The sequence below is a fragment of the Sardina pilchardus genome, chromosome 17, assembly GCF_963854185.1.
Source record: "Sardina pilchardus chromosome 17, fSarPil1.1, whole genome shotgun sequence".
In the NCBI taxonomy this organism is placed as follows: domain Eukaryota; kingdom Metazoa; phylum Chordata; class Actinopteri; order Clupeiformes; family Clupeidae; genus Sardina; species Sardina pilchardus.
Window position 1 is genome coordinate 5,391,150 of NC_085010.1, and position 14,686 is coordinate 5,405,835.

General features: G+C 41.2%; 1 protein-coding gene across 1 annotated transcript in view; it reads left to right on the forward strand.

Annotated features, from left to right (window-relative positions):
* The window catches only part of LOC134061801 (cytidine monophosphate-N-acetylneuraminic acid hydroxylase-like), a 99,018-nt gene extending 85,449 nt beyond the window's left edge, over nt 1–13,569 (forward strand). The window contains exon 15 of the mRNA XM_062517602.1: nt 13,090–13,569. Coding sequence (XP_062373586.1) covers nt 13,090–13,198 — 109 coding nt within the window. The 3' untranslated portion in view covers nt 13,199–13,569. The remainder of the gene's footprint in view (nt 1–13,089) is intronic.
* Nucleotides 13,570–14,686: the final 1,117 nt, after the last annotated feature.

Sequence of the window (14,686 nt, forward strand, 5' to 3'; positions counted from 1 at the left end):
CTAGATACTTTGATTAAAACTATAAAAAACAGTAAGCCTAGTCTGCCACAGCTAATTTCAAGCACAATAGGTCTAGTCAATGCACGGCAGCATCATGAGATTGCTATCATCAGCATCGGAAAATACCGACAGGACAAACCCAACACCAGAAAAGAACAGCTACAAATGATATCTTTTTAAAGGTCAAGGTCAAGGTTAAATTTATTGCCATAAGGTGTAAGATATAGAAAAAGATTATTTTGCCACACTCTGTTCTCAGTCTCAAATTTACTGACACCAACGTTTTGGCCAGTTGGCCTTTTTCAAGGTTTCTCAATGGAACTGGCAAGCAGTGATTTTATACAGCCCATGCCAAACCGAGGCATTAGGTAAGGAATAACGACCGACGAGGTGACCGGTTCGATGCAAATAATGGCTAGGTGAGGAGGTCTAGAACTCACATGCGACATGCGAAGCATCGAACCGGTCGACCTCAAAGACCGTTATCCCGCTTATCTCCTGTTTGTATTCTTCACCTGTATTTATTTCACCATTGGCACTTGTGTAGTGTTAATTTCCTATTACAATCTAAACGTTTACACCGCTAAAACTGTCGTGATTGTGGAACTACTTTCCGCCACATATCAACTTTTTACTTGCAGGACAAAACTGCCGTTACTAGTTCTAAATGGATGGTTGCTATGGCCAAAGGCCAGTCGTTAGTTCTAAATGGCTGGTTGCTACGGCCAAAAGCCAGTCATTAGTTCTATCCCGTTGTCAAGCGGGCATATCCTAGGATTCTGCTGAACGTAAAAGATCGCTATTTTATAGCCTACATGGCCTCCAACTAGCTACAATCCACCTCCGTCACATACAATGTTATTATTTTCTGCACGTCTGTATTTCAGCTTGGATGCAACGTAGTAACTACTTAGTAACGCGTTACTGTATTTTGACCACTTTTTTCGGTAACGAGTAATCTAACGCGCTACTATTTCCAAACCAGTAATCAGATTAAAGTTACTTATCAAGTCAATGTGCGTTACTATTTTTGTCATTTTCATTTAGCTTTCTTCTTGTCGTGTATGCTCACGTTCTCAGCATGAGGACAACTCGTGTGTATAGGCTCCACGCATCGACACAAACGTAAACAACAATGCAGGGAGAAGAGAGATGCGCGTTTTCTAGATGTAAATGCAGTCAGTAGACATATTTTGAGTTTGTGTCATCTACACATGACAACATTAAGGTACGTGATACACTCTGTGTTGGCGACAAAATTCTGTCTAGCAAGACATCCCGAGTTTGCATACTGTATAGCGGCTCCCCGACGGCCGCAACGGAGAGGGAGAGAGAGGGGTGAGTGTGTGTGCCCAAGAAGCATCCAAAACAGAGTGCACCCTGACTGGGCTATTTCGCTATATCAACCAATACGTTGTCTGTGTAGGCGGGCTTTTATCTCTTTTCTCCCAAACTAAATTAATTAGGTCAATGTATATGTTACAGTAGCGTCATGGCAGAGTCTTGCACACTGCACTATGACTTTAGCATCGCCCATGGTGGATTAAATGATTGCAAAAGACTTTTCGAGGTGAGTTTAACAAGTGTAATTTCATTGGCATATTCTAAAAGGCTGTAGAAGGATATACAGATATTTTATTACCAGTTCCTATCTACAGTATAGGCCTTCCTTATTTGGTATAGGCTACTGACTAGACATTATTGAACAAACATAGCCTACTCATCTGATAGATAGATAGTAGATAGATAGAAGGGGAAATTCAAGCCAAGGGGAAATTCAAGAATCTGTGGGTTATTAGGCTATCTCAGTAGGTTAAAGTATTTTTAGATACCTCCCTGAAATTACTTTTTGCAGGTTGTGATGTCTTAGCCTATATATTGTAAACGTTACTGCAATAAAGTGAATATTGGCAAAACCGGTTGCCATTTTTATGTTGAGGTGGCGGGGGGCTTAGTTTAAAAAGTAACTAAGTAATCTAATGTAGTTACTTTAAAAATCAAGTAATCGGTAAAGTAACTAAGTTACTTTTTAAAAGGAGTAAGCAGTAGTCAGTAATCGGATTACTTTTCCAAAGTAACTGTGGCAACACTGATTGTTACATTACATTACAGATTGAGAAATGTAACAAACATCAGAGATAATTTGCCAAATATACAACCCCACCAGCATACAATATAATTAATTTACACATTTCAGTGAATAATAACTGTTAGTTCTGTAATGTAACAATGTTCTAGTGATTGCATGATTATTGACTATCTGTGTGGTTCTGACTTGATTGTATAACCAATTACCCATAATGCCTTGGTTTGGCATGGGCTGTATAAAATCACTACCAGTTCCATTGAGAAACCTTGAAAAAGGCCAACTGGCCGAAACGTTGGTGTCAATGAATTTGAGATTGAGAACCGAGTGTGCGGCATAATATAATATTTTTCTATACGTTACGTTCCCTGCCAGCACCTCAAAGGGTGTGCATTTCTTTTATTTTTTCTTATAAGGTGTAAGATACACAATAGGAATGCTTTACTGACATTCACGTATGGATATGGTTGACAAAAACAGACATGACAATAGTGAATATTGTCATGTCAGAAGCTGAGGTAGTAATGTTGATAGTGCTGATGATATGCAGGCAGTGAGCAGTAAAGTGCAGTGGACAAACAGTAAAAGTGCAAATAGTGCATCAGTGCATTCAGTCCTAGAGAGAGTTCGAGCTGTGATTGAATAGCCTGGCAGCTGTTGGGAAGAAGCTCAGGCCATGCCGGGACTTCACAGCTCTCGGGAGCTGTAGCCTTCTCCCAGAGGGAAGCATTTGGAAGAGGGCGTAGCCTGGATGTGAAGGGTCCTCCATGATCTTTCTTGCCCTCTTCAATGCCTTGGTGTTGTGGAGTGTCTCCAGGCTGGGTAGGGTGGTGCCAATCACCCACTGTGCGAGACCGCATTTCCGTGAATTGGCTATAGTTGTCAAGACGAAGACGAAATTCATTTATATGCTAGGCCTACTTAGAAATGTTATTTATAGGCTATTTTAAAACGGAGGCATGCGTTCATTTTAACCGGGGACGCTGGGTACATGTAGCCTACCCAGCACTTTTTGTTATCACAGATTTTGTCCCCACCACTTTTGACAACTGAAAATAAAATGTATTTAACCCTTAGGGGTCTGCCATCCCATCGGTTGGATTTTTTGATCTGTTCCAGAAACACGTCTGACACTCCGCGAGTTTTTGTCCTAGAAACATATAAGTGACACCATTAGAAACCTTTGATCAACTAGTTTACAAATATATATATATATATGTTTTAAAAGAGAGTGTATCAATGGGACTTTGTAAAAACAATAAAAGAAAATCCTAGGATTTCAGTCCTCTCACCTGCAGCAGGCCCATTTAAAAAGCCTATTTAACTTAATTTGCATTTGAAAGAAACACTCACTAAGTGACCCATTTAGTGTGACTTTTTTCCAATTTGTAGTGAAACCACAAACTATTTCTGATTTTTCCCCCCACTCTTATGTAGCCAGTACTTATGTTTACAAGATGCAGACTTCAAAAGTGTTCGATAGATATATTTATAGTATGCTTTTTTATAAAGTTTGAATACCTTTGAAAATCGTTTTTTTAAATAGATGTGTTTACGCTGAATTATAATAAAAAGTAATTTCCTTACATCCACTTCACTCTCATTTTCTTATTGTGGAGGACCTCTAGAATATAACCACATGTGCCACTTTTGCATAGATGTTATTAGTTAGATGAAAAAGTTAAAACTTAAAAATCTCAAGGAATACCTGACTGCCTCAAAGTGCCTGAAAAGGCCTCAGACCCTGAAGTGTTAACAGAAATTTAACCGTACATGCACGGAGAAGATTGCGCATTTTGTAACATTGTAACAATGGATGGTCAGCTATATGCGATAGGGCAGTGAGGGTGATTCATTGTAACCATCGACTAGTAGGCCTAGCTCCACAAAATAAATTTCTTCCAACTTATAGATCTAGGTATGCATGTTCATGTTGATTCAGAGATAGGCATATGCTACCGTAGGCTACTGTGCATCAAGCTACGACAGCATTTTATCATGTGGTGAATTAATGACTAACGCCAGTTTAACATGTCAGAACTTTTGCACCACGCTTGCAATTTATATATTTAAATATAGCCTATAGATGTATAAATATACACGCTAAAGCTGTCGGGGAAGCTCTGCAGAGAAAATGCAAGCATAAAACGAGCGAAAACGAAAAACGAAACCAGAGATGAAATCGGCAATCCTGCATAGTTCCTCTTTAACTGTCCTCCGCTGCCAACAGCGCAATTTCGAAAAGCCTACGGAACTACGATTAAAAGATAAGCTTTGTATGCTAGCCTACTGTATTTCGTAGAGGGCCTAGGTAAACTTTGAAAAATGCCTCTGCATATAGCTTACATTTTCATGAGGATTACTCTGCAAACCAAAGCATACTAAGGAGGCAAAGGCACAGATGAACTAAACCACCCCAGCTGTGGCGCTACTGGTTGAGGCACCTGCAATGCGCCGGCGACCCAGGTTCAATTCCCACTCCGTGATTCTTTCCGGATCCCATCAATAAAAGGCATAAATCGCTCAAAAAATATAAATAAAAAAAATTAAAGATGTTGTCAGTTTTGCGATTTTTTTTTATGTTTGTAATGTCTGCTGAAAAAAGCTATATTTTTTTCTAAATTTTAAGTTAACTTCTATGTGAATTCGTGGTTCAGCATTCACACACACATTTTCACATTTACATAATTAGGCTAGTGTCAGGCTCAGTCTTCCCAATATTATGACACAAGAACCACAGACAAGTAGTATAATTTTCATTAACTACTCTGGCGCCAAGAGGAGAGACGTAGAGAGGAGGTGCTTTACCTCTCCGAAACAGTCTCTGAGCTCTTGGACGCAAAGAGGCTCTTTTATTTAACAAGCAGATCAAAACACATGAGAATGACCTTCAGTCGAGAGCTCCATCCTAACTCCCTAAATGTCTTATCTTTACCAGGTGCATAACTTTCCTGTGAGTCTCCCAAGTGAAACTGTGAATAACAAGTTATGAATAACAACTCTGTGAATAACAACTCTGAACACATGTGAAAGTGTGGATTATAACTTTGACGCACACAAGTGAAGTTCATAATGATAAATATAGAAATTTCTTTGTCAGTCAGTCAGGCTAGTGTCTGTCGAGAGAGAGAAGGGGGGGAGGCAGTCGTTCTCAATGCCGCATAGGTAAGTGAACTTGTCTCGCCCTTAGTCAACTCCGAGGCCAGGTTCTTAATACTGATGTTTTATTGATACAAACAACGTAGAACTACACAAACAAGACAAACATACCAGGGTCAATCATACGTTCATAAACACAAACACAAACTTAAGCATAATTAGAATAATAAACAAACAAAGCGTAACATACCACTTGTGCCTGCTTGTTGGCTAAGAGGCGAGGTTAAACTTGTTGTTGGGTTGAGTATGAGATGGTATAAAACTGGGCTAACTCTTGAGCTGTTAAGACCACATAACTTCAGTAACTTCTTGAGAGTATAAGCGTGTCAAACCAGTAGCTACCTTGGAGCCCCACAAGCTCATTCATTAGGTTCAACTACAACTAACAGGAAGTGACATACGTGAATGCATTGTGGGAGATTGAGTCCATCACATATTACAATATTAATCATTTAAATACATGCCATTACATACAATCTCAATACAGTTATCATTCATTTCATTTCAAAGATACTCCTTCTTCCATCTTGCCCAGAACTCATTAGCTAAAAATTGGACTCTCTTCCATCTCTTTCTCAAATAGAGATCTTGCCTAGAGAACTCTAGAACAGGTGGAGCCGCAATAATGTCTGACTTCATTGTCAATATGTGATTAGGGGTTAACGGCTCTGGTGCCAACGGATCATTTAAAAATTCGGAGGTCAGGGGTCGACTGTTTACCACTGCCATAGCTTCATACATGAATGTTCTCAAAGAGGAGCTATCCAGAGTTGTTGCAGACTGATCTAAGATGGCTGTCAAGACACTCCGCACTGTTCGGATCTGTCGCTCCCAGACTCCACCCATGTGACTGGAGGAAGGTGTATTGAAGATGAAACGACAACCCAGATCTTTCATGCCTCTTGAGTGAACCCCTTCATGACTTCCATGAACTCTATCTTCGCACCCACAAAGTTAGTGCCTTGATCACTACGAAGCTGACTTACGCTGCCACGAATGGAAATAAAGCAGCGCAAAGCATTCAGGAATGCATCAGAACTGAGGTCATCAAGCACTTCAATATGAATCGCTCTCGAACACATGCAAGTAAACAGAAGGCCGTACCTTTTCAATTCTCTTCTTCCATCCTTTACATAGAACGGTCCGAAACAGTCCATGCCACTGTGCGTAAATGGGGGAGTAGTCTCTAACCTTTCAGGTGGTAGATCAGCCATAACTTGTTCTTGAGTGCCTTTACGATACTTCTTGCATTTTACACATTTGTAGATGATTGAAGATACCTCACTGTTACATCTAGGGGTGCAACGGATCATCATTGATCCGTGATCCGTTCGGATCAGTATCTTCGGTTCGGCACACACATGATCCGCGGATTGATTTATGATAATTATTAATAATAATGTCCGTGTGTTCTTTTGAAGTAACATGCGTGTCCACAAGCCATGCTTCTAGTCCCTCCCTGCTTTGCTCCCCTAGCCTGCCTGCGCGTCTTTTCTGCTCTCTCACACTTTATTAGCGGTCTTGCCATAACCAGCAATAGCCTACATGGCTGCTAGTTTAAGTGCTGCTGTGGCTGCATAGCAGCAACACAATAATGGCCTAATATCAAGTTCGTTTGTGCACACTTACATCTCAAGTTTGTTGCGCACCTACCTATGCTATGATATTTAGGTAATTTAGGCTTAGCCTGTTGGGTTCAATGTCAGCAATAAGCTACGCAACCTTTGCTAACGTGTACATCTGGAGATAGCTTGTGCTCACTAAAATCATAAAGGAGCATTGCAAGACACTCATCTCTTTTATGATCCCAGAAAGATTTTCTTCGACTTGTTAGTTTTATTAACATGTATTTTATCTAATGAAATATCCTTGTCATCATGCACTATATCCAACTTATTTTCTCAAGAATAAAACCGTGAGACTGAAGCCTAATTACCCTCACGTTATTTCTTAAAGCGACAGGGACTCAATTACACATACCTCCTATGCGCACTCCACACACCACATTAGCACCACCACACCAAGATAGCTAAATCAGTACACAAATGAAATGACTAAACATTTGTAGCTACTAGTAATAATGCAGATTGTGTGTGGAGGGTCAAGCAGAATCTTGGATGGCCACTGGTGTGAATGATCACACAATATTCAATATAAGGTGATTAAACACCAAATCAACTAAAATTGTAAAAAAGCATCGAAAAAGTCATTCTTGACTCCTATCGGTATTGAAACAATAATTTTGGTATCGTGACAACACTAGCCTACTCTAAACACATGCTGAAAGTGCTTGAGCCACGTTACAACATCCCGTCAAAGACAAAACTATGTTTATTTGTCTTGTCTTGTCTTTTTTTTTTTTTTTTTTTTTTTGCTGATCCGAAAAATGATCCGATCCGTGACTCTTGATCCGAGGAACGATCCGAACCGTGACTTTTTCGATCCGTTGCACCCCTAGTTACATCCCAGAATCCAAATGCCCTTAGATCGGATCTCATTCATGGTCATGCTGCGGCCTGGATGGCAGATTCGCTCATGAAAATGCTTTATAAAGGCCCGATCACATTATAGACGGCATGCGCTATGAAACCCATTCATTTCAATGGGTTGAGAGCGCAAAAACGGCTCTGCCGCTGTGCTCAGCAAAGCGCAGCGCCGGCGGCATTTTGCCGCTTTGCCGCTGTTGCGCTTGCCGCGGTCAAAGTTGAAACATGTTCAACTTTGACCGCGGCGCGCTGTAAGTGAATGGTCTTTTGCGCGGAGCCCAGCAGTAACCATAGAAATAGGAGCGGTAACAACAACAAAAATCGTAGAATGTTATCTCAACCAAGAGTAACCTAGCGGTGAGCGCAGCGCATGCCGTCTATAATGTGATCGGGCCTTGAGGAGCCGGGATACATGATGGCCTTTTGGAAGAATAGCCGGGTACTTCACATTGGGATGGAGAGCTGCATTGGTCAATCTTCCTCCCACCCTCAGAATATTGTGCTCATCTACAAATGGGCGTAGTTTGTACAGTCTGGAGGTCTGATTTGATTTCACCTCTTTCCTTTCTTTGAGAGCTTGGATTTCTCCACTGAAAACGTCTTTTTGGACTAAGCGGATTATGAATAGTTCAGCATCCTTCCTTTCATCAAGTGTTGTAGACTATGATCTTTCTTTTAGCACCTTCATTTTCCTTGCCCAACGCTTCAGTCTTGCTATGGCCCTCACCATTCTTCCCCAGAAACGATTCAACAGAGATGTCTGCTCTGTCACTTTGGTTGTGAGGACTTGGACCTTTCTGAGTTCTGGGTCGCCATCAATAAAAGTGATTCTTTCCGGATCCCATCAATAAAAGGCATACATCGCTCCAAAAGATATAAATAAAAAAAAAAAGAAAGATGTTGTCAGTTTTGCGATTTTTTTTTTATGTTTGTGATGTCTGCTGAAAAAAGCTATATTTTTTTCAAAATTTTAAGTTAACTTCTAAGTGAATTCGTGGTTCGGCATTCACACACACATTTTCACATTTACATAATTAGGCTAGTGTCAGGCTCAGTCAGGCTAGTGTCTGTCGAGAGAGAGAAGGGGGGGGGGAGGCAGTCGTTCTCAATGCCGCATAGGTAAGTGAACTTGTCTCGCCCTTAGTCAACTCCGAGGCCAGGTTCTTAAAGGGATAGTTCGGGTTTTAAGACACGAAGTTATATGGGTTCCCTGTCAGCAACGTTGTGCATCAGCACTGACTCACCCCCCGACAGCGTCCTGTGAGCCGAGATCCAGCCGGTTTTTGATGCTGAAGAAAGTAGTCCGGCAAGTTGCTGGGGTCACGAAAGTAAAGTGTTTTTCTTCTCAAAACCATATGCGTTCAAAAGAGTGATATATTTGCACCACAAAAACGTTGTCCAGGAAAAATTCAAACCTCTTTATCACTTGGCACTATTTTTCTCGATTCCTATCACTGCGCATAACTGATAGCTGGACAACGTTTTTGTGGTGCAAATATATCACTCTTTTGAACGCATATGGTTTTGAGAAGAAAAACACTTTACTTTCGTGACCCCAGCAACTTGCCGGACTACTTTCTTCAGCATCAAAAACGATCAAAAACCGGCTGGATCTCGGCTCACAGGACGCTGTCGGGAGGCAAGTCAATGCTGATGCACAACTATTGTGGGTGAATACAGTAGCCTAGGAAACTTTGTTTGCCGGCTTCATACATAACAATAGCTGCCGCGCGTTCTCCCCACGCCTCCATTTAAACTAAGGGCAAACCCATTCATTCGTGCCCAAAACTAATTAATGGGTTGGGAGCGTTGCCTGGCTGTGTCGGCAGACTGCAATACAGTCGGTCTCCAGTGGTTAAATAGCGCATGTTTAGGCTGGCTTACATTGCACGATTTTGGTCTGTTTTAACAGTCGGCGACTAAATTTCCAAAATCTCGGCGCGCTCCCGTCATCTAAATCGTTTAGTGGTGCCAATCTTAGCGGTTTTAAGTCCGTCGGAGTCAGTCTTTTCCTAGTTTTGCCGTTACGACAATATCAAACATGTTTGATATTATCGGAAGTCTTTTCAGTCGTGGCTCATGCAAATAGTGATCTGAACATTAAAAACCAATAGTGACCTAGGTCGAACACGAAACAGGAAGGGGGAAAATAGGCGACAGCTGTAGCCTATATGATTAGTTGTTATTTCATTTCTTAATCATTTCTGATGATTTATTAGTCGGCTATTCTACGTGACAGAACAACTCTATATCTGCTAGTGATGTCACACATCAAACAATGCTGCAGAAACGCGAAAAAATTACTTCGATATGAGTAGGCTATCATGTGAGTTCCTGTTGATGATGACGTGTAGCCTAGTGCACGATGGAAATAATTTGAAGGAATCTAGCAGCAGTCTTGTAAATAGTGACCCACAGTCTTTGCAAAATCCTAGACTGGCTGAGACTGGCCTGTGACTAGACTGTGACTAAAAACTCAATGAATTGTCTTTAGATGTGAGAGGGTCTGAGAATGTAGTCTTTCAAAAATCTTTTCCAAATCTTTGCAAAGTCTGTCAATGTAAGGTAGGCTTTAATTGAATTTTAAACCAGCTCTTCTCTTACCAGTAGCCTATAGCCATACTTTAATAATCAGATGTTATGCTTATTTTTGGATGGGGTGGGGCTGGCGCGGGCCCCGTTCTCTCTGCTCGCGGATGGTGGTGGGGGGTTATTTGTGGATGGGTGGCGCCGCCTGTGGTATGATATGATGACATATAACTTTGAAAACGATGAAAACCAGTAGGCTAGTCTGTCACAGCTAACTTCAAGTACAGTAGCCTAGACTAGTTTACACACGCAGAAATTAAAAGTCAATAGGCTATCAGCACCAGGAGATTGTCGTCATTATCGGAAAATCCAGACACGTCAAACTGGACGCGAACGCGAAGCAAAAACTTAATAAATACTACTTAACTTAATAATAATACCTAAACAAATAATTTGACCTTTACCGTTTCATGGCTTCTGCTAAGAAACAAATAGTTTACCACACACTCACACATCGAACTTCCATCAAACAGTCATCAACCCGTCTGCTTTCACTTTCAATGAATTCCACTAGTGAGAGAACGGACAAGGCTTGCGGAGTGATATGAATGAAAGAAGCGCCAAAACCGTCATCATTGTCAGCGGCCTATTATAAAGCAATGGTCTGTGTTTAGGCTACAGAAATATAAACCTCTGACCCCCCCCCCCCCCCTAAAAAAAAAAAACTCAGCGGATCCATACGAATTGCGTGGGTCTCATTTTCAGGCCTGAAAAAACGGAATTCCGTTTAAAAACGGAAGAATCACACCCCTGTTTAATACTTTTAATGACTAGACTAAAACTAAAACCAAAACAGGCCGCCAAAAACAACACTACTCAGAGCTCTGGGCTACTTCTGCTGAACTCAGTGCTTTCATGATAAATGGTAAATGGGAATGGCGAGCTAAACTCATTTTAACAGTTTCAACCCCGTTACAAACTGGGAAAAAAGTATGAATGGATTTTTTGAATTCTATGAATCGATTTTGAATCGGTAAAGTTTGAATCTCGCTACAAAAGTGAATCATGTTTTTTTTTTCTTTCTTTTTTTTGCACACCCCTAACACACACACAAAACAAGGTATCAGCACACACACACACACAAACTTAGGTAGACATACACACACACACACACACAAAACAAGGTACCAGAACTTAGACAAACACAAAAAACCTTCACCGCTGTTTTGCCAACTTTTAACACAACTATGGACTATTAGATTAGATTAGATTAGATAACTTTATTTATACCCGGAGGTAGATTTGGTGTGCAGACAAGTGAGTTGGCACATTAAGGAACATACAACATAATAGACATTAAAACACATCAAACCACAGGACAGGCAATTAAGAACACAGACATTATGACACCACAGACAGGACTAATAGTAACCACTTGGAAGAAGACGTATAAAGTGCGCCAGTGCATCTCATTGGTAAAAACTTATGGCCTTAGTTTCAGTTCGGTTTTGTTAACTTCCCTGATTGCAGAGGGGATAAAACTCCCTCTAAATCGTTTGGTTTTGCAGGTGGGCAGTTTAAATCTAAGGCCGGATGGGAGGAGCTGAAATTCTGTATGTAGCGGATGGGAACTGTGATCCAGGATGGAGCCTGCTATCCTCAGCAACTGCTTGGTGTAGAGGGTATCAGGGCTAAGTTGTGGCTCACCAATTAGCCTGCTAGACCACCTAACTATTTGGCTAAGGGAGTTTTTGCTTTTAAGAGACAAGTTGCTAAACCAACATGCCAGACAGAAGGATATGATTGATTCAATAAAAGCACGGTAAAAAAGGGTCAGCAGGGTTCGGTCTATGTGTAGGTAGGACAGTTTCCTAAGACAGTACAGACGTTGATTGGCCTTTTTAAAAACAGCTTCACAGTTAGCCTCAAAAGTGAGCTTGTTGTCTATGATAGTGCCCAGGTATTTGTATTTGTCTACCATCTCCACTGTCTGACCTTTTATGTCTGTAGGCATCTGGACCTGGTGGTGTTTCCTGAAGTCTATTGTCATGTCTTTAGTTTTTGTGACATTCAGCTGCAGGTATGACTTGTCACACCAGTCTGTGAATTCAGCAACAATTGGACCATGACTAGCCTCTTTCCCCTTTAATAGGCTGACAATCACGGTGTCATCAGCATATTTGAGAATGTGCCTATCATCTCTGTTGCTGCGGCACATGTTTGTGTATAAAATGAAAAAGAGAGGAGACAGGACACAGCCCTGCGGGGACCCTGTGGAACTGCAGGTCTGGTCAGAAAAGGTGCCATTGACTCTCACTCGGGTGTTCGGTTTGTTAAAAACTGAAGAATCCATCCTACAAGGTTGTTACTTAAGTTGAATTGTTCCACAAGCCTTTCTACTAGGACATGTGGCTGAATGGAGTTAAAAGCCGGCATAAAATCAATAAATAAGAGGCGAACATGTGTGTCCCTACCCTCTAAATGTTTAAAAATCATATTAGATAGAGTAGCTGTAGCGTCCTCCACTCCCCTATGTGGCCTATAAGCAAATTGTAAAGCATCCATATCAGGCTCTGTCCTCCTCATAATTTCAGTTTTCACTAGTTTTCACTATTGCAGACATATTAATTATTACTCACATGACAGCATTTAATAGCCTAACATGACTGAACTACTCTCTGCAGATTAGACAGACATATTTACATGCTGAAATAGCCACTTATGACATTCCTAACGTTAACGTTACTGAACTACTCATAGATAGACATTAAATTACATGGTTATGTGTTTTTTAACTGTGTGTGTTGGATTTCATTCCATCTACTGTAGATTTTGGAACCACTTCCAGGCATGCCTGCCAATCTCCAGTCCTGATTGGGCCTCCTTCCTTCAGCAGGACGCAAACGATCCTGAGGGTTCCACGTGTGTGATGTCATGAATCATGATGACCTCAGGGACTGCTTCCTGACAGCTTCCTTAGAATTCCATTCTAATATGTTGACACTAAAGACAATGGCGCATATGTTCGAAAAAAATAGACCAGTCTTCTGAAATGAATTTTACGCGCTGCGAACGGAATGCTTCAGTTAAGCGCCTGGTGTACTGTAGCTCCCCTGTAATAGGCTCAGCCACTAAACATTGTATTGCATAATTCTATTCCATTCTAATGACACAAATCTAATATATCCTTGACAGTGCCTATTTTTCCATATTCTCATTCTTAATGTTTTAAACTAATTTATATGATTACAGGCAATGCACATAAACTAAAGCTAATTCAATTACAGGCAAAATCTATTGAATCAATCCTAGCATACTTTGGAACTAAAATCGTATAGGGACTCCTGTGGAGCTTTGGTTCCAAAATATGATAGGAATCTAATAGGACTGTTTCTATTGAAGATATACATAGTTTAAAGAGTTACTTCACCCCATAACTCCACCCACTTCACATTTCAAAATGGGCGAGACGTTCTGAAATTTGGAGAGGGAGTGCAGCACTGCTGCAACCAATCAACCATGGTGATTTCGTGTCAATCTGGGAATGAGTGCTGCAGACAGGGGCTATGTCTCATTCCACCTACTTCCGTCAGTGCCCTGAGAATGTGCACTGACCACTTACTGCCGTAGTGCCCACTTTCGATGATTAGTACTGTCCCAAAATCAACACTTTTGTTAACACACTTACAGGAAATGACAGGCGGAATGAACGTTACAAACGTGACGTGCTAGGTAGCTAGGTTACGTTAACTCTCCCAATGATTGTAGGCTTTAGTCCGTGATGACATGTAATTAATGTATTAGACAACAGTAAACGTTGTGTATTTCTGCTGTTACTTACATTAATACCAGAGTTAACATGTATAACATGCTCATCCCAGTGGCTGGCTGGCTTAACGTGCTAGGTAGCTAGGTAGCATTAACCTGTAACTTTTAGGCTTATTAACTCGGCAAATAATTATGTCGGCTTCAGTCAGTGAGGGACATGTAAGTGATGCATTAGACAACAGTACAATGTCTCGTTTTACCACCATTGCTTACATTTATGAAAGCAGAGACAACCGGACCTGCGACGATACAGGCTCGGTTGAATTGTCCGCCATTGTTTTCAAATTTGAAAAACCTCCACGACGTCCTTGGTCCCTCCCCTTCCGCTTTTTAGTCAAGATGGCGTCCGTTTAGTGCGAGTAGGGTCCATCGTTCCACACTGAACTTTTTGACCGTTTTTAGGGGGTCATCCGGGTACCTTCAGTGCACTGACTTTTTGTGTTATCTACACTATATACTTAAAACTAAGTGGTCGAAGGGTAGAAGTGGGCGGAATGAGACATAGCCAATGGCTTATCACAGGTAGGCTAATCAGGGTAGCAGGTGTTGGGGCGTTTCAGTCCTAATTTGTAATGACCCGGTGACGTAGTGTTGGACT